General features: G+C 37.4%; 1 protein-coding gene across 2 annotated transcripts in view; it reads right to left on the reverse strand.

Annotated features, from left to right (window-relative positions):
• SLIT2 (slit guidance ligand 2) overlaps positions 1–23839 on the reverse strand; it is a 370853-nt gene that overhangs the window by 134810 nt on the left and 212204 nt on the right. For both annotated transcript variants that reach the window (XM_067530343.1, XM_067530344.1), the window contains exon 5: positions 19766–19837. In XM_067530343.1, the coding sequence (XP_067386444.1) occupies positions 19766–19837 (72 nt within the window). The remainder of the gene's footprint in view (positions 1–19765; positions 19838–23839) is intronic.

A 23839-nucleotide genomic window follows, 5' to 3' on the forward strand; every position in this document is an offset into this window, starting at 1 on the left:
TAAATGCCAAAGGAATGCAATTTCATTACATCAAGAAAAGCTATCCATTAAAAGCTCTCAGCGTCATCTCGCTGAAACAATTTCATTAAGGTAAAGGACTGTAAATCACTTAATGTCACATGCATCCCCTCAGTGACCTAACAGAATCCATTTATCAGAGAAGCCCAGCTGCATGTTAATTTTACTATCCTTGGCAAGAAAGAGCAAGAGAAACCACTTTTAGGATTTTTTAAAAGGGCAGTTTCCTTCTAGAATTCTTCTAAATGAAGAAACAACTTTGTCCTAGGCATACATATTGGCTTAGTTATATTCTTTAATTCTGCTCCAAAAATATCTAGCACTTGTTCTGCAATAACCTTCAGGGTATGATTTTTGCATCGTTTGTGTTCTTTGTAATTATATGCAGATAGGATGTAATAAAGGAACACTTGAATTCTGGAAAAACTCAGCAATGCCATCCCATACATTATTAATCTTTAAATATTAAGTTATGAAAAATTTACAGTGGTGTCTCTCAGGATATTGTTACTTTTTTCAACTCAGAACATTAATACAGTACATACTACATGGCTCTTCTAAGAAAAGAAAAATACACACTTTGCTGAAATTAACAACCACTCAGATATGAAATCCACATTTCTACACAGCTAACAAGCTTTCGCCCAAGTAAGTATTGCCTCAGGAGCTGCTGTTTAAATCTAGTGATTAGATGCTTTGTGACATTATTAATCCAGTAAAGCAAACAAGATATAGCCTCACTTAAAACTGTCAGAAGATGGTCTCTCTGCTAGCAAGGTAAGTTGCAAGAATCAGATGTATACATGAATAAAAGTCAGTGAACAATACTAAGAATATGAGCATAATACAAATGAACTTTGCCCTTTGTGTTTCTCATTACATACCAGCTATCAGAGCTGCTAAGGCTTTTATTAAAGCACTTTCAGATATTCTCCTGAATCTGTGATAACCCTTAGTTAAGAAATCATTACATCTCTATTCATTTAATATAGCAACTTTTACAATGCCTCTGAAGTTTCATATTTATTTTTGGTTTTAGTTTCTAGTAAACAGAAACACTATATTATATTATATCTATACTGGAACAATATTTCTGTTTGCTAGAAACTAAAACCAAAATATAATTTCCTGAACACGTTGTTTAATCATGTTGGTGCAATATTTGTGCTGCAATGTGGTTTTTTTAAACCTACATTCCTAAGAACTCTTTTGATTTTAATTTAATTAATTAATTAATTTCATTTTACAATTATGTTAATAGCCTTTTTTATTTTAAAGAGGTGAAATATATCTACAGTACTATTCTCTAACCTCTTAAACAATTTATCAAAGCCATTTAAATTAGTACAATGGCATGAAATGTTACCCTTGACACAACACAAAAGAGAAATTGTTTCCAGACAAATTGGCAAAATCTTTTAATGCCATCAAATTTGCCTAATGCAGTCTGCAGGTTAATCTGTAAAAGGGTAAGCTGTATGTTTGCCCATATCTTATTATCCTTAGCTGTCAATGTATAAATCAGTGCTGACACAGCTTCTTCTAAATCATCCATATTATACACAAAGGGCAAGCTTTAACAGTAGGGAAAGCACTCGAGCAAATCTTGTCCTACAAGAACTGAAAGGCAGATTTCTTCCACTAAACTGGCAAGCAGCTGACGTGCACCTGGAAACTTTTGGACCTTTTCTTTTAGTGATGCATCCACAGCACTCCTATCCTTTAGGGCGAGTTGCCATTTCCATTCTAAACCAATTTTTAATATGGGTTTCCAACACAGCTGTTTTTGTTCACATAGGGCTGAAACACAGCATGAAGCTAAGTCAGTTGAAATACATTTTTCCTCACAACAAATATTGCTTAATTTTTAAAAAGTTATCTAATAAATAGTATTTCCTGTTTGTTTCAGATGATTGGCTATCTGTTGTGATTAATGTATATCAAAAGGCCAGAAAAACATTAAGCAGTAAGCATAGCAAACAACTATTTAAACTATTAAGTAATTTAACTTTGAAAAGTGGCTACCTAGTTTATCCTGTTTGTAATAAGTTGCAGAGAGCCACCAGACATAATCATATAATTCAATAGTTTTACTAATAGTGAATTCTGTTAGGCAAAACTGTGGAACCTATATAATGTCACAGAGTGTACATTGCTACACTGGGATGGTAGTGTTGAGGAATTATGAAGTTTACTGATAAGAGTGACTTCTGATTTCAGGGTAGTAACCTGGGCCAGAGTTAAGGCTATTCGAGAGCCCCTCTGTGTCCACTTCCATACTTTCCAGTTGTTATTTATTTTTAATATATTAATTTCTACAAAGCACTTTTTAAAATCTACAGTGTTGTTGTAAAGCTTCCCACCTCTGTTAAGTTAGTGATGCATATCTGCAATCTTAACTTCATTTTAAAGAGCTTTGAGAATTTCCTTAGGTCTTTTCAAATGATTACAAATTCCTCCATAATAGGAGTCCCTATATGGAGGCTGCTAGCTGAGTAGGAATGGACTTGTTACTCCATAGACCACACTCATCTTCTCACACAGCTTCTTCTTTCCAACTCAAACTGTCGCCCAAGATGACTCCGTCTCCTATCCCCTTGACAGTCATTTCCCCCAGGTACCTCCTTTGTGCTCCTTCCCTACACTGTGGCTATTTACACTGGGCAATGTAGTTTTTCTAAAGTTCACAGGATTATTTATGTGAGTTCTCATTCTTAAACACCTTTCAGTTGCCTTAACGGAATTAACTCCTTTTTGCAATCATATTTGCATTATTACCTGAATACTTCCTCTATTTAGTACATAGTAATTTAAAAAATGGTACAGCAATGTTAACTAATTGCAATGGCAAAGTTGTGACATTTTAAGGGCTATGCAAAAACTGGTTTTTTAAATGTAGCTTTGTATTGTAGTCTTATCAATTATCACATACAAAACATGCTGTTAATAAAACATTATTAGTTATCATAATCATACACGTGTTTTTAGAGATCTATTTTCCTCTACTCCTTTTTACATATCTGCTGTATGTAATGGTTAGAACTAAAAACAAAAACTAAGAACAAAAATAAAAAACCCTTAAAAATCAAATGTTCAATATCAGAATTTCTATGTACATTTAAGAATTGAGATCTACTTTCATTCAAAAGAACTTTTTACACCCTATGCCACCAATAGAAAAGCATTCCAAACATCCACAGTTCAAGGAAATAGATACATTTAGTCTAACTTTACTTTAAATTTTCTATTTGTCTACTTCTCTCCCCTTCTGTTTCTCAGGGCTTGAAGATATTCTGTTTTGTAATGTAAGAACGGATACCATGCAGCATTAAAGTTGTTCAGTTTGTTCTGAAATGATTAAATCCAGGTTCCATCACTTAATGCACTGCTTAATAAGTCACTAAGAAATCAGAACCTGATTTCCAGCGCTTACTATATTTACCTGACAGGAACATCATTCTTATAAACCTTTGTATTTTAACATTTACTACTTCTTAGATCATTCTCTCTATGTATGGAGGGAGGGGGACAATACTTGTCACTGCAGTGTTATTTTAAACAGTTATTATTTTCTACTAATTTGTCTGTATTTTGAGATAGAATCAAATTACGTTTACTCATTTCTCTTCTCTGTGCAATTTCCCCAATTCTGTTTATAAGGCAGTAATTTGATGGCACATAATCTGGGAAAGAACATCATACAATCTACGTAAGAATTTTTACTGAGTTTCCATCAAATTGTAGACAACAGCACTGTTTCTATCTGATTCCACTATTCTTCCGTATGAAAGACAAATGCTTTCCTCCCATTTATCTGTATGGTTTATTTTGTTCAAACTATGTAAATTGTATTTAAAAAAATCTATCTGTAATTAATTTCTACTGACAATCAAAGAATAAAACTGTTACTAAAATAAGTTGTATATCAAGTTATTGGTCTCTATTTCTGTTAAAGCAAAACAGCAAATCAGCATTATGGGTACATCCTTTAAGTATGGAGACTGGGAATAAAAACTACTTTTTAATAACTAAATAAAGCCCTCTAAACAGCCTCCAATCAAAAAAAAGTTACTAATGCTGCCTAGGAGCAGAAGAACAAAAAACAAATTCAGAGTTTTGAAGTCCAAACATTTTGGAGTTATGATGAGTCAAAAATGTAAGAACATGTCTGAGAGATGAAAACCACTCTGGTTTTTGAGTGGTCATATCTCACAATTACCGTGCCCAATTTTCCCCAAATTTTCTATAAAAATTCTAACCTAAGCTAAACTTTCAGATGGATATCAAAGGTAAACATGTGGGTCAAAATCAGGCTTATAGCTGCACCTTCAACTATGTGAAGACTATCGGGCCTCCATCACCTAGAGATGCCTCATTAGACTTGTGTTCTTAACACTATGGAGTCCACGACAGATGCTATTCACATATGGTATGTTTTTAGTTAATTAAAATTGAAGGTAGGAAAGTTGGGGAAAGTGATTTACCTATCAGGAAACATGGGGAAATATTATTTATTATTTTTATTACCATAGTGCCTAGGAATCCAAGTCATGGACCTAGGATCCCATTGTGCTAGGTGCTGTACAAACAGAACAAAAAGATAGTCCCTGCTCGGCAGAGTTTACAGTCTAAACAGACAGGACAGACACCGGGTGGGGGGGAAGCATTAGAACACAAAGAGAAGTGAACAATGTAATGGTAACAAACAGCATGTGAGTTTCACATATTTTGAGGGGCAGGTAGTTATGAGGGGATTAGCTAAAGGAAGGGAGAGAGGACACCAAAGGGAAAGAGGCTGAGGAGTGAAGTTGAGGTGAAGAGACAGTGCAGGGAGAGTTGTGGGAGGACTGGAGCAAAGAGCCAATTACCACAGGCAGAGAAAGTCCAGTAAAAATGATGAAGTTCTCCAAAAGACCAAAATGTCCCTGCTTCTGCCCCTATCAGCTGGAGTCTCTGACTGGCTCCTCTTTGCACCTTTTTCCTGAAGCCCACGTCTGGGTGGGACGGATGGGGAGACACCACCAGGGTCCTAGCATGCCTAGAGTGGGTGAGTCTCCCCTGCCCAGCTCTGGATCCAGGGCAGTACTGGGGGGATGAATCACTGTGGCTGTCCTACCCTCCTGCCAGTGCAGCAGTCCCCGCTTTGGCTTCTTCTGCCCCTGGCTGAAGTCTCTGTAATAGAAAACCCTGTAACTCCCCAGTTTTAAACTGATATTTCAGTTAGAGACATTGGGCCATATCTACACTAGCTGAAGATTTGATATGTTACTAAGTAAAGAGGCAGATGAAACACTTGACATTATGCATAGGCAACTCACTCCATTTTTTCCCTGCCCTTGCTCCCACCTTGCTCCTGTTCTGCTTCCTCATTCTTAAACTGACACAAAAATGCTCCCTCAGCCCCTTTCTCCCCTCTCTCAAATAGTAACTGATACTGAAGCAAGGGGAAGCCATGCTTCTAATGGCTGTGAACCCTCCTTCACAGTCTCTTGAAGTACTGTTACCCCAGAGCTGAGCTGTGTGATGTGTGAATGGTAGCAATCTGGGGACAGAAAAGCATAATCCAGCACCAAACTCTTCACCCGTTAGGCAGCAGCTCTGCGTGCCAACCCTCCAACCCAGCATTAACGCCCAGCCAGCATCCCATGATCCACTAGCACAACCGCTAGTATCCCCATCCCCTCTATAAAACATTCTAAGACTTCTACTTTTTCTCCCATTACTCAAATCTTTAAAGAATACGGTGTGGCCGTGTTAAGATTTTATGGCCAGTTTTGGACTGCAGACTCATTAGGCCACTGGACAGCCATCAGATAGCAAACCGGTGACTTTATTAAAGATTAAACATCAGTATTTATGCATTAATTTGAAGTGTGAAATAAAAAAACTAAACTAAAAGAGCTGTAGACGTAACTAGAAACATTTGACATTTATATTTACCTGTCACACTTCAGTTTATTTTACAATACAGGAAGTATGAAAGGGGAGGTTAATGGATAGGACACTAACCTGGGCCTTGAAGAACCTTGGTTTACTTGCCTGAATGATCACAGGCCTCCTGCGTGAACCTGTGCAAGACATTTATTCTCTCTGTGTATCAGTTCCTCATGTATAAAATGGAGGTAAATGGTGCTGTCCTACCTCATAGGGTTGTTGAGAAGATAAATACACTAAATATTGTGGGTCACTCAGATACTATGGTCATAGGAGACAGATAGTATATATGTTATGGACCAGACTATGAACTCTTACTCACATTGGTGAGCGATCTGGCCACATGGGATTTAGACGGTAGAATATTCTAGTCATCTATCCATATGAGATTATAACTACTGACCTGGTATTTACAAGTAACAATTAACAGTAGTGATATATGTATACTGATAATTGGTGAGATATTTTAGCCCTGAGCAGTGGTGAAACACACAGTTTGAGAGATACCTATTATAGTACCTTCTACTGATGCACTTCATAAATAAAAAGAACAATATACAGCATGTTCATAGACTCTCAGACTTTCAGATCAGAAGAGACCATTGTGATCATCTAGTCTGACCTCCTGCATATTGCAGGCCACAGAACCTCGCTCACCTCTGACCTCTGGCTGAGTTGCTGAAATAATGGTTTAAAGATTTCAAGTTACACCATTTACTCGTTTCACCATTCACCATTTACTAGTTTAAATCTGCAAGTGATCCATGCTCCATGCTGCAGAGGAAGTCGAAAAACCTCCAGGGTTTTTGCCAATCTGATCCAGGAGAAAACTCCTTCTCAACCCCAAATATGGCGATCATGTGGGCAAGACCCTCCAGGCAGAAACCTGGAAAAGAACTTTCTGTAGTAACTCAGAGCCCTCCCCATCTAGTGTCCCAACTCCAGCAGTTGGGGACTTTTGCTACTGGCAGTCGTCAATTGGCCACATGCCATCGTGGGCAGTCCCATCATACCATCCCCTCCATAAACTTATCAAGCTCAATCTTGAAGCCAGTTAGGTTTTTTGCCCCCATTGCTCCTCTTGAAGGCTGTTCCAGAGCTTCATTCCTCTGATGGTTAGAAATCTTTGTCTAATTTCGAGACTAAACTTGTTTAAGCTAGTTTATATCCATTTGCTCTTGTTATGTATATTCTCCATAAAACAAGTGCAGTAATTTTGCAAAGTTTTTATATGTTAAATCCAGTAGAAAGCTATTGAAATTCCAAACCAAGTGTGATTGTGAGTATCACCACACTAAATTATTTTATGTCCAAAAAATCCCTTCTGTGTCCACCACAAGGCTAATTTACCAGCTTTTGGTCTTCCATCAGCTTTCTATTAGCCCAAAGTATGTCTGTGGTGGAACTTGCAAATCTTACCAAATTCTCAATAGAAAGTCTAAAAACATGTCTGTAGACATGCAAAATAGGATGATAGATTGAGGTTTCACAAGGCATTCACAGTATTGATCAACATAATTCCTTAATGATGCGGGATGTGCTGTGGCAACCCATTATCCTATTGCTTCACCAAGCCCACATCACTCTGTGAATGACTGAATTTGGTAAGACTTAGCGTTTCCAGATTTGTAGAGAAGAAGAGGGTGCCACACTGTACAACTGGTTATGCACTTTACTCTTAGAGCAAAGGATGTCCATACTGTTACCATACTGTTACCTCCACTTGTTACCATTTGATAAAGCTCCACTTGGTTGGATCAACAGTTATCTCAACATTCTTCTTAGAGCTAATAAGTGCTTTGAATGGCCATTCCTAGGCAATGACCCATCATCCCTCTTGTTGTGGTATCGTGGATTTTGATGTCTTTGTCTGGCCAGAGGGCAGTGAAGCAGCAAGCCAAAATAACTTTAGGAAGTTTTATTCAGTGACTGACTATGCAACCCACAAGTTATGAAACAGGTAAATTATGTCATCAATGTGACTTTATATCAAGTGACAAAACTGGATGACAGTCTCATGGCAAGTGTGTAATTTTTTGGCAAATGCACAAATAGCTATTTTGGCACGTGACATCATCATTCAATAGATCTCTCCCAGGAATATTTCTTTTGGGTGTGATGTGTTTAAATATCAATTAAAAGACTTTTGTCCGTGGAGCAATTCCCATTAAATGATAAACTAGTTATCAACAAATATCCTGGAAAGAACACAACTGCTTTGGTCCATGATATGATTAAATTAATATCTGTTTTTAATGCCTTTGATGAGTACCTGTGACAGAGTGCTAGGAACGTAGAGATGACCAGCACTTTCATCACTAAAGTACTAACTATTCCACCCTGAAGCAGGCTTAACTGCGAGATGGGTGCTCAATGGTTTAAATTAGTCAGGAGGCTGATGAGCTAATAAGAACAATTTACCCATCATCTGGGAACTGTTAAAGGAGAGGAAGGATATGCTGGGGAGGAGGACTGGTAGGAGGCCAGGAGACATAGTATGAGGAGACCTTCCCCTCTTGCTTCCCAGAGAGTGGGCTAAGGGGGACGTTTATGTCCACTTGTATGTTGCTGCACAAGGCTGTACTGATGAACTAGTGGAGGGAGCCTAATAAATAACACACTGATACTTATAAAACTGGATCCAGCCAGCGTGTGGTGGTCCAAAAGGGTAGCGAAGGGAGCCCTGTCACAGTGCCATGTGCAGATCTAGTGGACTATAAAAAAGACACTTATACATTAAAAAAAATCTACACTTGCAAAAAAGTGACAAACATTTAATCACTTTCCTTTCATTCATTTAGCAGAGACTCATAATCATAATTTTATTCTTAGTTAACCTTTCATGTCTCCTTTATTCCCTTTGCTTAATCTTATCTCAGTGCTCTGTTCTATGCCGCCAATCCCAGTGCACCAGCTCCCCTGCCTTTCCTCATATAAATCCTTTAAAAAAACACCCATGTCTTCCATGAGGCAAACAAACAGAAAAATGTAAAGCCAGCTGTGGCAATGCTTTCTTCTGGGTCTCCTATCTTGTCCTGTCTTATGTCTGTCTGTCTTAGTATGTGATCTCCTTGGGGCAGGAACTGTACTGCACATACAAAGCATACTGTAGGGACTTAGGCCCAGATTTTTAAAGATGTTTTAGACCTTGATCTGTTCAGCACTGGAAGGCCTAAGTGACTCAGGGGCCTAAATCATTTTCAAAAGTAACTAAGGCACTTAGGCCTTAGACCTACGGCACCTTAGACCTAAGAGACTGACTTTTAATGAGATTTGAGCTCCTAAATCTCCTAATGCTGAGGACAGCAAAGCAACATCTGAAATACCTTTAAAAATCTGGGCCTTAGGAAATAAGAACATTCTCCGTACTTTACGTTACATTGCAATAAAATTCAGATAAAAAAATAAAATAAAATCTAAGGCCATCATAAATAAAATGTTCTAACTCGGTTCAAAAGGACCTCAGTCAGCTCAGGCTTTCCCTAAAATCATGATGTAGGAGGACCCCATAGACCACAGAAACAAACAGACATACAAAACCTTTAGCACAGTTCTTGGACAATGTAGTGGATGAGGCAGAGTACTAAATTTCTTCTGTCTACTCCCAATAATAATAAAGCAACCTGATTCTACATTTGCTGCAGATGACAAAACAGTTTTTCTGGTAATTCATAATACAACACAATGCAATAAGCCAGCCCAATACCACAAAAAGGTAGCATAATATTTTTCAGACTTATATGACAGACAAGGCTGCAGACAGATGACATTTTTAAGATGGTAAAAACCAAACTTGAGCATCCTTGATATCTGATTTGCTAAGGTCTGCTTTGATCAAAAACATTTGTGCATTCAAGAATGGAGACCCATTTCCCGGTTGGTAAGCGAGAGCCTATCTAAAAAGAAATATTAAGTCTCTCTGTGCACTTAAAAACAAACAACGAGAATCCTGTAGCACCTTAAAAACTAACAAATTTCTGCGGGCATAAGCTTTCATGGGCTGCAACCCACTTCGTCAGATTCATGCCCACGAAAACTTATGCCAGCAGAAATTTGTTAGTCTTTAAGGTGCTACTGGACTCTTGTTTTTGCTGTATACAGACTAACACGGCTACCCCTCTGGAACTTAAAAACATGTTTTCTAAACATATCATTTTTCAGTATTTTTCCAGGGAAGATAAGTCTCCCAGCCCATTTTTTATTAGGGTAAGTCCAGTTATTTTTACTCTGCTCAGCAAAGGAGGTCATTAAACATTTTTTGGTGGAAAAAAGGTTGGCACTTACATTAGGACTATATAACATGAAACTGCACATCAGTGCAGTAACATAGATGTCACCTATTTGCCTCATATTTAGTGTCATTCAGATAAAATAACTTGTTTAATTATTCTCAGAAGTCCTGCTCTACCCCAGCTACCCACTGACTAAAAGTGCCAAACAAAACAACTGGGAGGGTAAGAGTGACTTGGGTGAGTTCACATCCAGTGAGCTTTGTTTAAAATTGAGGTTCAAAGCACAGAGTTTTGCCATAGTGAGGGTCAGAACCATAAATCCTTTCAGTGTGTCTGAAATTCAGCCTAGGTTCACAAATCTGCTCTGAGTTACATATTTGTAACAAAACAAAAAACCCAGGTGAGTTTCACCTGGTTTTGGATTTCATTTCACCATCTGTGCTCAGATACTACAGTGATAGGCAGCAGTATAAAATCCTGAGAAATATTGTTTCATACAAAGTCCTATATCTGTGCTGATGAAGTGAAGTTATGAAGAATCATCAGTAAAAGCTTCTGCAGAATTACTTTTAGTAGTGTAGATGTTCCAGCAGGCCATTTTTCAGGAAGGTAACCAGTAATCAAAGTAGTAATAATAGCAATATTCAGCTCACTGAATTCAAATGATCTCTTATTTAAAATGTCAAAATGAACAATTGTCTACCAAAAGACCATAAAGTCTCTGACCTTCCTAGAACAGAAGGCAAGTTGTCCTCTATGCTAGCCACAACATGATGATACCTGAATTGACTTGAAACAAAAGTTAATTTAAATATGGCTGACCAAACTCACTATGGGCATATGTGGGCACAACTTCACTGGAGATTTGCCTACTTACACCAGAGGTGAATTTGGTTAGGTGCCTTTAATGCTGTATTCTTACTTCATTAATGTTTCCCTATACCTGCCCTTTTCAGTCAGTATACACTTTATTAGGATTTACATTCAATGAAAAGGGTATATTGGGTAAAAATTTCAGAAGTGCCTATGTAACTCAGAATTCTAAGTCAGATTTTCAAAAATGATTTAGGCACTCATTTGCCTTTCAGTAAGACTTTTAAAAACTCTGCTAAATACGTTTTTTAAATGGGACTTAGATCTTGTCTGCACGTGAAAAATCACAGAATCATAGAAATGTTGGTCGGGAAGGAACCTCGAGAGGTCATCTAGTCCATCCCCCACAACGAGGCAGGAACAAGTATACTTAGCCCATCTCTGACATGTTTGTTTAACCTGTTCCTAAAAACCTCCAGTGGCAAGGATTCTACAACCTATTTTGGAAGCCTAATCTAGGACTTAACTATTCCTATAGTTAGAAAGCTTGTCCTAATACCTAACCTAAATGTCCCTTGCTGAAGATTAAGCCCATTACTTCTTGTCCTACCTTCAATGGACATGGAATATAATTGATCACCGTCTTCTTTATAACATCCCTTAACATATTTGAATACTTATCAGGTCCTCCTTCAGTCTTCTCTTCTCAAGACTAGATAAGTTTTTTAAACTTTCCTCATAAGTCAGGTTTTCTAAACCTTTTATCAATTTTATAGCTCTCCAATGGACTCTTCAATTTGTACACATCTTTTCTAAAATGTGGCACCTAGAACTGGATACAACACTCCACCTGAAACCTCACCAGGACCGAGTACAGTGGGACAATTACCACCCATGTCTCACTTGTGACATTTCTATAAATAATACCATTGAGAATGATATTAACCTTTTTTACAATTGCATCACATTGTTGACTCATATTCAGTTTGTGATCCTCTATAAACCCCAGATCTTTTCAGCAGTACTAGTGCCTAGTCAGCTATGCCCCATTTTGTAGTTGTGCATTTGATTTTTCCTTCCTAAGTGTAGTACTTTGCACTTGCCTTTACTGAATTTCATTTTGTTGATTTCAGACCAATTCTCCAATTTTTCAAGGTCATTTTGAATTATTATCCGTCTTCCAAAGTTCTTGCAACTCCTCCCAGCTTGGTGCCATCCCCAAATCTTATAGGCACTTTCTCCAATTCATTATCCAAGTCATTAATGAAAATGTTGAATAGTATCAGACCCAGGACAGATACTTGTGAAACCCAACTAGATACATCCTCACAGTTTGATACTGAACCATTGATAAATACTCTGAGTAGTTTCTCAGTCAGTTGTTCTCTGATCTTAAAGTAATTTCATCTAGATCACATTTCCTGTTTGCTTATGAGAATGTTATGTGGGACTGCATCAAAAGTCTCAGTAAATCAAGGTACATCATTGTGGCACTCTATGTCTCAAAGTAGCACCCTGGAAGCTTATATTAACCACTGTCAAACAATTGTTAATTGTATGTTTTGTACAAAGTATGCCTTGTGAGGTATCATTTCAAAATATTTGATCTGTTGAACATTAATATCTTGGATTGTACATGCTATCATTGTATGTGAAGTTATGAAGTTTTGCTATGTGTTACTGAAACGTTGTGTGGTTGGAAATACCCACAACCAGCATTTCAGGTACAACAATGGAGTAGCTAGATAGCGTTAATGGCTCACCAACACCCAACTAGGAAAGAATTCATTATCTTGGGAACTGTTTACAATGAAGACTTCACAAAGAGAGCACATAGACAATGGACACTGCTTTACCAATGGCAGGGGCCCCTCACATCATAGTCACAGATCTTTCCAGCAAGGCTGGAAGAAGCTATAAAAGAGGGGAAGTGACTGGCTGGAGGAGAGTTCCAGCCTGTGTACTGAGGAACAGACATATTTGTACCATCTGTTAGGGTGAGACACTGCTTGATTTACATCCTGTTTAATTTGTAGAACTTAGACTGTGAATTTACTTTTGCTTCTTAAGTAACCAAATCTGATTTTTATACCTACCACTTATAATCACTTACAATCTATCTTTCTGTAGTTAATAAATCTGTTTTCTATTTTACCTAAAACAGTGTGTTTGGGTTGAAGTGATTGGGAAATCTGCTTAGGTTACAAAGGTTGGTGCATGTCTATTTTCCTTTGAAGTGGCGAACTGAAGAATGAACTTACACTGACCAGGCCTACTGACCAGTACAAGATGGTACAGATCTGGGTTACAAGATTGAGGACCTGGGAGGAACTGGCTGGAGCCTCTCTATTATTGGTTCATGAGTAGCTGGGGAAAGCATTCTTGTAACTCAGTTGGGGTGTCCCTGCCTGTGCATATCTGAGTAAGTACAATACCTGCCAGAGATTTGTAAACTTGCTAACAGCATCAGCGTGAGAGGCAACCCAAGTAAACATTTACGCAATCTAATGGGGGTGTGGGTCTCCACATGCTGTTATGCTAGGTGATATAACAGTGCCTAGAGGGATTTGCTACTTGTCAAGAGTAAGGCACTTTGACAGACATCCCAGGCTGGAGAGTTAAGGAGAAACAGCAGTTCCACAGTTTCAGGATGCACCCTGAGGGAACCAGTCAAAATCATGTCTACAGCTTCTCTCCTGTTCATCAGGCCAGGAACCCTGTCAAAGAAATATATTAGGTTGCTTTGGCATGATAAAGTGGGGTGTTAATTTAAAACATAATAGCAATTCTGGAATAATTCTAGATATGAAAACCTTTATTCTGGAATACTAGTGCCTTTTTCTGATGCAGCTTAATCCAGTTCCAAAGGAGAGTAAGATAATTTGGAAAAGGGTACTCTTATTCCAGAATAAGAGTTTTCACTTAAAGTTATTCTGGAATGCTATTGTGGAATAACTCCATGTGTAGATAAGGATTAGGAGTCACTTAGGAGGTTTTTGAAAATTTTACCCATTCTCCCTTCATTCTACACATATTGCTCCCATAGACTTTTTATATTGGTAAATTGAGTGAATTGTAAAGTGAGAACAGACTGGTAGATATGCCAGCAGATGTCAAAAGATTTTCCTACATGTTACCAGAAATACATTTATTTCATACAACCTCACGGAAATTGATTTTTTCCCTATTGGTATTTGTGCTGTATATTTCTGTTGAAGGGGACACTGGCATTACCTATAGTGAGAGAGTGTCCATCTTCATTATACTGGTTTATTTCCCAGACCAGGAGCACACCAACATCCCTTTCTTTATTGTTCTAAAGCAGGGATTGCTGACCACGTGCCCCTTCCCACAATGCTAAATGAAAAGGAGGTCCCAACTAGATGGGATGAGGCTCCTAGGATGGCAACTGGGGGACAAGTATCAAAATGACTGAGAACCATGTGTTTTATCATAACATAAAATTAGCATTTACTATACCCAACTACACACCATATAGTTTAATGAACAACTTTGGTCTTTCCTTCTCATCCTCTAAGAAAACCCCAATGAAGTGTGTCTCTAGCTAAAACAATTTGATTCAAACCAACAGTCTTAACTAAAGGCATTCACACTTTAAGAAATGCAGATGTTTAATCTGCTCAATATGCTAATTTAGAATGAATAAGTTTCAGTTCTTCCTTCATTTGCACAGGTAGCAGTAGTAATTAATCAGTAAACAGGATTTTTTTTTCCATTTGTTAGTATTCTGCTCCTTCAAAAAGTGGCATATGAGCCTAGATCAAGACACATATAATACACTGAGATTATTCCACAAAGGGGTGATTCTGAATGGCATACTCCCCAACAGAAACAACTAGCACATAGACTTTTTATTTTGGCCCCCTTCACATGCCATTTCAGACCAGATGGGGTCAGTATAGTCAACACGTAATTATAAAATACCAAATTATATAGAAGAAGAGATGGAAGGCAGCTATATAATTTGCAGCAGAGGCAAAAAAGTTCAGGACTTCCTTGGTTCTTGAAATAATCAGCTAGTAGGATGTGCCAGCAAAAGGGTGTCACTAGAAACGTCTTCAATTCTGTAGTATCCCACGGGACAAGCAGAATAAGCTTTTTAAACTTTGTTTTACTACCTTTATCTGCTGTTTTTAACAGGCTTGGACTTCTGTGTGTAGGCCTACCCACTTTCATATGTCACTAGTCTCCACTACTCAATGTAACTTTGTCCTGAAGAATAACTAGGTAAGGAGGGCTTCAGAAAAGGAGCACAAGAAAACGCTACTAAGAAAAAGGCAAGAAACACAGGAAATAGCAGCAAGGGACTGAAAAAGGAAGTTCAGAGAGAGCTGGAAATATGAGTTTAAGTCTTTTAGTGGAGAAATACTGCAGACATGAGGGTGAATTAAGGTGGCTGCCTTTAAAAACTGCACTAACAGAGAGTAGGGTCACACAAAATAAAGAGGGATGGCCTTGCGGTGAAGGCATTAACCTAGGACTCAGAAAGTCTAAGTTCAGTTCTTACCTCTACCACAGAATTCCTATGTCATTTTGGGTACACAGTCACTTAATCATTTTGTACCTAAGTTCCCCCATTTGTAAAATGGGGATAATACTTTTCTACTTTCTACTTCATTGGCTTAGTGAGGAAAATTTCATTAATAAATGTGAGGTACTCAGATTCTACAGTGATGATTGCTATATAGGAACCTAGACTATCCTGGATCTTACCTCAATCACAAAGGCAGAAGATGACTTAACAGTATTAAGAATTTTCTTAATCCTTTCTGAAAAATAAGTATGTTAAAGAGGGAAGATTTAGAGGTTAAAGTACACTGATGGTTCTCAATAGAGAACCCAAACTTTCTCAGCTTTCAACTGTTTGATCCAGATATGGTGGCTTGATAGTGTGGATCACCTAAACTGAAGCACAGCATCAAAGATTGTAGCTAAGAGCAACAATATTGAGAGAGGTGTTCTTCATGTGGGTGAAGGCAGTGCTCCTGAAGAGGAAAATCCAGGCTTTGAGGGAGAAGTAGCACACTCTTCCCTGACATTTAAATTGCTGCCATACCAGGTACTGGGAGGTCAGTTTGGGAAAACCCATATAAACTATGCCCAATCATACTTTGCCTTTCAGATAACTTGGCTCAGCAACACCACTGAAGAAAAGTCCCAAGGAATCAGTGACTGATTTTGATGCAAACCGAGCTGTCCCTGGCATCTGTCACTGCTTGTGTCATGCTGAGCAAATTGTATGTAACAACCAATCTCTGGATAGAATATGTCTACTGAAATCATCAGTTGTTAGGAGAGTTTTGCCAGACAGGGAAGATATACTTATGTGAATATTTTTTGGAGCCCAGCATAGGACTTTCAATGGTTCCTTCTTTATGGACTGACTCTGGGTGCACCTTGTTACTTTATTAGCAAAGCAGTGGATGCCATTAAAAAGTCAATATTTACCAAGAGTTACCATCCAGTATTATCCAAGACGATCACCATTTCCCCCTCCACTTAGGACAGGAGAGATCAATCATAATTGTGGTAAATGTTAGTAAATGTTGACATTTTAATAGTCTCCACCGTTGCACTGCTGAATTGTCCCCAAGAGCATCATATGTTTCAGAGTCCAACAAAACCCGTTCTGAGCCTCCTACACTGCTCTTTTTTTAAAGATGTTTAAGTGAACACACAACTGTGGCCTGGTCAGATTTAATATATGAGTTGGTGATGTAGGTGGACTAGCTATCCCAAGAGATTGACATCTGTCATAATACCACTTCTGGCTCTCTTAAATCCACTGAAAATGGTGATATCTCATGCATATTATTAAAGAAAGCTTTAGATTGTCCTGGTAAGAATGATTTTGTCCAAGTTCTATGGAAACTAAACACCTTCATTATAGAAACAGCAAGAGGGAGTGTACTCTACACAGGTGTTAACTTCTAGGCAAGAAACCAGAAAGACCCAAGAAAGATAGCATTCTTCTTTGAGGAAGTAATCTCATTTAGCTGATTAAACTTTTATTTTGCTCACTCACTGCAGATTGGAAGGCGATTATCTGATTGCACTGAAATGAATTGCCAAGCTGTTCTATCTCTTGACTCCTGACTAACGTGCTAGTGCGCTTGATGGACATCAACTATAGGTTTAAGATAAACTAAAATAACTCTAGATAAGATTAATTCTATATATGATGGAGTTTGGATTAGCAAATTGTCCCAATATCAGATTCCTACCTTTTCTTTATTCCTTATCTCTGCTATCACCACTATAATTTTGGTGAAGATTCCTAAAGGTCAGAGTACCATATCAGAAATGCTGGGATTAGAACAAACCTTAGATTAGAGATTAGAACAATCAACAAACCTTAAATACTGGTGATAACAATCCTTAATGAGGCGATGTAAGTACTTTGATGGTTGTATACTAGATGATCACCCCGAATTTATGGATGGAGAATAGATTTTAACCACTCTATTTTGTAATTACTTTTGTTTGCAAATTGGTTCAATCTTTCTAAACCCACTATTGGTTGACTGTTTCCTGACTTCTCTTGGACAATCAGACAGAACATAGAGTTTGCTATCTATCTGGTTCTTGACAGATATTGCTTCTATGGATAGGACACTGTGGTTTTAAACTCTGCCGTTCTTTCTCCAGTCTCAGGAGAGGTGTGGAGGGTGTCCATTTTCTTGATACAAGATTTAATTTTGCAAATGCTAGCACTCATCTCTCATCACAAATTACATACAGACCACTCAACCCAATGATAAACATTTCACTAGGAGATGGCAAAGAGATTCTGGTTCTAGCTAGTCAGAAGCTGGATAGGTATTTCTGTGGAAAACTTTTTGATACTTTCTTTTGTTCTACTAGGGACAAAGATCTGAGAACAGATTCTTCCTTGGACCACAAGAAAAGGAGGGAATCTGTGGTATTCACTCTGATATTCAAAATTTTGGTGCCACAAAGAGGATTTGGGCTTATTGATATGGGTATTGTTAGGATAGCTTTTCCTGGATTATCCCCAAAAGGGGAAAGGCTTTAAACATTATCACTATTGGTCTGTAGAGAATAATTATCAGTGATTTGAATATCAGAGTTTAGGCAAACTGCTCTGCAGGCTACCACATTAGAATACACAATCTACATTTGTTAAATCCCAGAGGTAATCCTGTGCTGTGTCATGCAGGAAACTGGAGTCTAAATTACAATGGACTAAATACTTCTGACTTTTCACTCCCACATAAAAAAAAAAACCCCACTGATGCTCTCAGACTCAATACTATTCAAAGTTCTTTTTAGAGCCATATCAATTTTCTGATGCAAAGGATCATTCAGAAAAATATTACCCTCTAGTGGTAGTAAAAAAATTCCTGAGATTTGAAATAGCAATGAGATCAGTTTGGCAGCTCCAAAATGCCAAAAATGAAAACCAAAACCAAAACAGAAATACCATGGGCAATATTTATATAAGGCGTTGGTTTTTGGTTTCCCTCAGAATTAATCTCAGTTTTTACTGCAGAGTGAAACTTCAACATGAATATTTTTAAATATAAAAACACATTAGTCAAGAATCATAATGAATAGGCCCAATTCTCTGCTTTATACTTTCCAGTAGCTTTACAGGACTCAATGATAGAGCTCATTTTCAACTGAATGAAAGTAGTTTGAGGAGTACAGAAATCACTTTACAAATTTCATTTGCCTCCCATACCTATAAATGTTAATATTCTCCCTTAGCGACATTCATCTACCCATCTAAGCACACTGAAGAATGTGGGGAATGATAGGCCACTGTAATTTGCTAGCCTGGTACCTGATGCAGAAAGCTCTAGATTAGCATACACACTTGTTTCCCTTCCACATCCCAGGTGATCTCATTACAAGCTATGCGGTGTTCTGCATATTATTTGCTTTGCATTTCAGCCTTCCCCCCAACCCCATTTAATCTGAACAAAATTTCTTCTCAAAAACTGCTTGTTGCAATTGTCTCTGTTACAGGCAGACGAACAAATGAAGAAAATTGTGTCCAGAGGGGAAGCCACAAGAGGACATTGAAAAGTCCTGCTTTACTGTTGCTGTGTGTAGTAAAATGAAATGCAATTTATTCACTCAACTGGCAAATGCAAAACTCATCAATTTGTTGTCTTAGACCTGACAAAATTCCACATTTAGGAGCCTTGAAAATTTGCACATGAGTTATGGGGTTAACACATCTCAAGAAAGATGGTCACCAATCCGATACAAAGAACTTGTTTTACCATGAAAGAAAACTGTGAGAGAAATAATCACATAAAAAATAGAAATGTATTTCTAGTGGATTGGTTAAAAACAATGATCTCGGTGTCTCTCTTTTACAAGTTTAAACAAAAGGCAGCCCTCTAGACCCCAAACAAAATGAATTTTTAACAAGACATAGTTATCTACTCTGATCAGAAAAAATAGCTTATATTTTGCTTCTCCAGTAAAACATGAAAGAGGCTGGAAGACCAGATATTAAATCCATCTTACCATAAGCAGAGGAATATACTGTTTTGTTGTCTTTAATTCCTTTTTAACCTCTTGCATTTGGTGAAGGACAATTCTAGGATGTTCAAAATGTATTAAAGTACTTTTGCTAAAACAACAATAAAGCCCTTGTCTTTCAGGAAAAGACTCTCAACAGCTGCTACAATAGAGAAAAACATCTAATAAAACAAAGACGCGCAGGTAAAATATAACCATCAACATATAAAAGTCAATAGGAAACTACTTACAGATTTTTAATATCTACAGCCCCACGGAAAGCCTTCCTTGGAATTGCTTGAATTTGATTTTCACTGAGGTCACTACAAAAAAGAAAGATGAAAGGGAACTTAAACATTGTTGTACATATTTTATCTGTATAAAAGACCTTTTGTAAAGGAAAACCGTGTAAGAAAAGGATTTCAAAATTAATCCCAACCACTATAATTCAGTCTATAGTCTTTATGTAATATATTTTAATATATCAACTGACTTGTAATTAACTACAAAGAAGAAATCACATTTCTCATATTACTTGAGCTGTGTAGCAATAAAAAGTTCCTTTAGAAAAGAATATATATTCCATGTAACGCGTAACAAAATTATAGTTTTTAACAAGCATAGTCAAACTGATTTTGCTTACTTCTGAATCCACTTAAACACTGAGTTCAAAAGTTTGACTCAAAATTATGATGTTACATTCCACTTAAGGTAGACTGAAAATGAGAAGAGATGGGTCAAAGAAAGAAACAACTTGCTGAACACAGGAGTTGCCACACTAGATCTGGCCTGCGTTCCATCTAGACCTGCATACTGTCTCAGACAGTTTGAGAAGAAGGCGTAGGCAGTAGGAAGATGTCCCCACATCAGATCTCATCCTGATCTGTAATAGTAGGAGATTGGCGTAAGCTCCGAAAAACTAGGTTAAATATCTTTTCAGAATTTTTTTTTAGCATTTACTGTATCCGTTATATACTTAACCCCTTTTTTAATCTTGCTAAATTCTATGCCTCTACAACCTCCTGTTGAAATGAGTTCTAGAAAACTAGAGTAAAAATGAAGATGAGAGCACAAAGAGAGAGAGAGAGTGAGCGAGCATAAACAGCAGAGAAAAATTATAGTGAAATAAATAGTCCATTATATATAAACAGCCTAGCTTTTGGAAGTCGTCCTTTCCCTAACAAACTGTAGCACAATCTCAGGCTTCCCCATTACTGGAAAACAGATTGGAGGAACTCAAACTAGTTTTTGGGAACCCCCAAAACAGCATGAGGAATTCACAAAATCTCACACTCTAGGTTTGCCCATCTCTAGATTTTTAAAGTATTATACAGTTTATATTCATATAACTTGCTTTGAAAAACAATTCTGTATGTATATATAGCAAGTCATGTTTATCCAATTCATTGTCAATTTAAGGTAAGGAAGAAAAAAGCTACACTTATTTGCTAAATCTTTTGTACTTGGCAATCTAACATCAAGACATATCTAAAACTAGGCCCACGTCAACTATTATTACAAGTGTGCGAAAAGAGAGAGAACCTGTAAGTGATTTAATTTTCAAGGCACTTATGTAATTCTGAAAATGGACAATGACTGCATTGGTCTGATGATAAATTCAACGGCAATGAATTAAATAGTAACCTTCAGCAGCAGTTATGGCAACTTGATTTAACAGCCTTCTCTAAGAAATTGTATTATAATCATAAACAGGGGATATCTATATTTACATTTCTCTTTAATTGACAAATAAATTTTATATGAATAAAAACTTCCACTGCTCCAACATATAAGGAAGCCAAGTTAGCCATAGCAATTCTTATCATGCTAAAGTGACAGGATATTAAAAATAACAACAAACCACGGTCACATACAGGCACCATAGGTTGCTATGATTCTGGGGATTACACTTTCTTCTTAGAATAAATAAAATTTCACTTTTTAGTTTTTCACACAATTAAAACACACACATGAAATTAGCCAAGTTAAAGATATGTGTTAAAAATCTGAAATAAAAAATTCACACAAACTATTAATGGCCAAAATCTGTCTCTCATTTATTGAGATGGGAGTGTCTGCCCACATACACGCACCTACAAATGTCTAGTCAGCCAAATCAATCCATTGGCAATACACTCAGAAATTCTGCTTTTCTGTGACAGGGAGAACTGAAAGCACAGAAATTTTTCTGCAGGGCTCATGCAGCGAAGATATGAAATTTCATATACTAAGGCTATGTATACTAAACTACTCTGTTGAACATGCTAAATTTGAAGTTTAAGGTGCTGTGTTGCAAAAGCTGCAACACCTGTTGATCTGGGTCCTTTCTAATGCCATCCTTACATGCGGTAGGAATGGTTAAGTTAGGTTGGTCGGACAGATTTTCAAGAGATTCATAAAATATCAATTAGATGATGTGAATGTTCTTACAATTAGTTAGTTCTTAGTATCAATAATCATATATTATTGGGCTCTTCTTTAGAACTAAATTTCAAATCTACTGAGAGAAAACTCTCTTATTTTCAACAAAGCAACAAGTGAAGATACTGGGAAAGTTTTCAGTATTTATGTAATGTTTCAAGTTTACTTCTTCTCACATTAAACAACTTTTGTTCTCATTGGGACAACCTACCAAAAAAAAATTACAAAAGCCTTAACACAACTGGATAATTTTTAATTCCTCCAAATACTGTGCCTTAGTTTACACACTGCTGTAAAAGAGTTGATGTCAATAGAGGTACTCCTGATGAACACTGGGAAAAATTGAGGAAAGTCAGGCTCAATGTACAAGAAAACAGACAAGAAACTATTAATAGACTAGTTTTAACTAAGCTTGTTCAGAACTGAAAAAGGAATGTAAATTATAAACTAAATTTTTGAATTAGGATACATTTATGTCTTTACAGCTGATATACATCACACTAAATTAACCAAAATAATCATCCTTTCATTTCTTTCCAGGACTTTCAATACAGTCTATGGATGGTAACCAAGGGATACAGAAGGCAGACTCTGGACAATAAGAGCATAAGAACATAAGACTATATTTATGCTACAACCATTTTTGGTTACTTTTTTAAGTAGCATCTACATTCTGAATAAACCAAGCCAGTCTCTAACACCATTGGTCAACTTCTCCCACAAGCATCTTTGTGTTTTCTTCTATGTCATCCTTCATGTATGAAATGTCCTTCCTGGACTAACCCACAGAGTCACCACTCTGGGCTACTTCAAATCCTCTTCCTGACACATTTCTGACCATAAATTGCCAAATGAAAACAGCTAGATAGTTGGCAGAGACTTTCAGTATTTATTATTTCATTTTTGTGTTACACATATTTTATGGTTAACAGAACAAAACCCCTCACTCAAAACCATATAGTTATGTGAATAATTGGCCCATGTAAAGAACTGCTTTTATTGTTCTTTCACATTTTATCCCTTCTCTGCTCCTTTCCACTGTTTATTACACCCACTGTTGCATCTTCTTTTAATTTATACTGCAAGCTCTTTGGGGCTAGGCTTGTACTTTTATTCTGTGTTTATAGATCACATAGCACAATGAGGCCCTTAATCCAGCAATCAGAAATAATTCTGGATGGGGCCAATAGGACTCTACTGCTCCTCTTGTATGGGTTTACATTACACACTGGTTGCCATTTAAAAGCTAGCATGTACTTACATTTACCAAACAGCAGTACAAGAAGTAACTGTTCAGACCTTTAGGGCGGGTCTACACTACAAACCTGTATCGGTAGAACTACATAGCTCAGGAGCGTGAAAAATCGACACCCCTGAGCAACTGTTATACTGACCTAATGCCCCATGTAGACAGTGCTTATGTTGACAGGAGAGCTTCTCCCATCTCTCAGGGAGGAGGATTAACTACGCCAAGGGAAGAAGCTCTTCCATTGGCATAGGAGCATCTCCACTAAAATGCTACAGTGGCACAGCTGACAAGCCCTTACCTATGGTGAAATAGGAATTAACTTTGGTAATTTTGGTTGACTATTTAATGTAGACCTCTCCACTTCATATGGATCTTTACCATCATTGCTTTGATTGTTTACTATAAGGGAGGCTGCAATCAGTGATGCTTGGAGTACACTGTAGATTACAGGAGAAACAGGAGTGCTCTGTGTCCTTGCCAATATTTTCTATTCCTGTATGGTTGTATAGCATATGGTCTGCTCGGTGATTGCTCCATCTTCCCTGTTACAAAGGAGGTAGCATTTCAGGAATTCTGTATGTACTTTATATAGTTTGTGAAGGCCTTTAGGACCCTCTATAATGAAGGGGCTTGTGATGGGTTGTACAAACCCCAC

The sequence above is a fragment of the Emydura macquarii genome, unplaced genomic scaffold (genome assembly GCF_026122565.2).
Source record: "Emydura macquarii macquarii isolate MOO-44397 ecotype Brisbane River unplaced genomic scaffold, CSIRO-AGI_Emac_v2 contig_3062, whole genome shotgun sequence".
Classification (NCBI taxonomy): domain Eukaryota; kingdom Metazoa; phylum Chordata; order Testudines; family Chelidae; genus Emydura; species Emydura macquarii.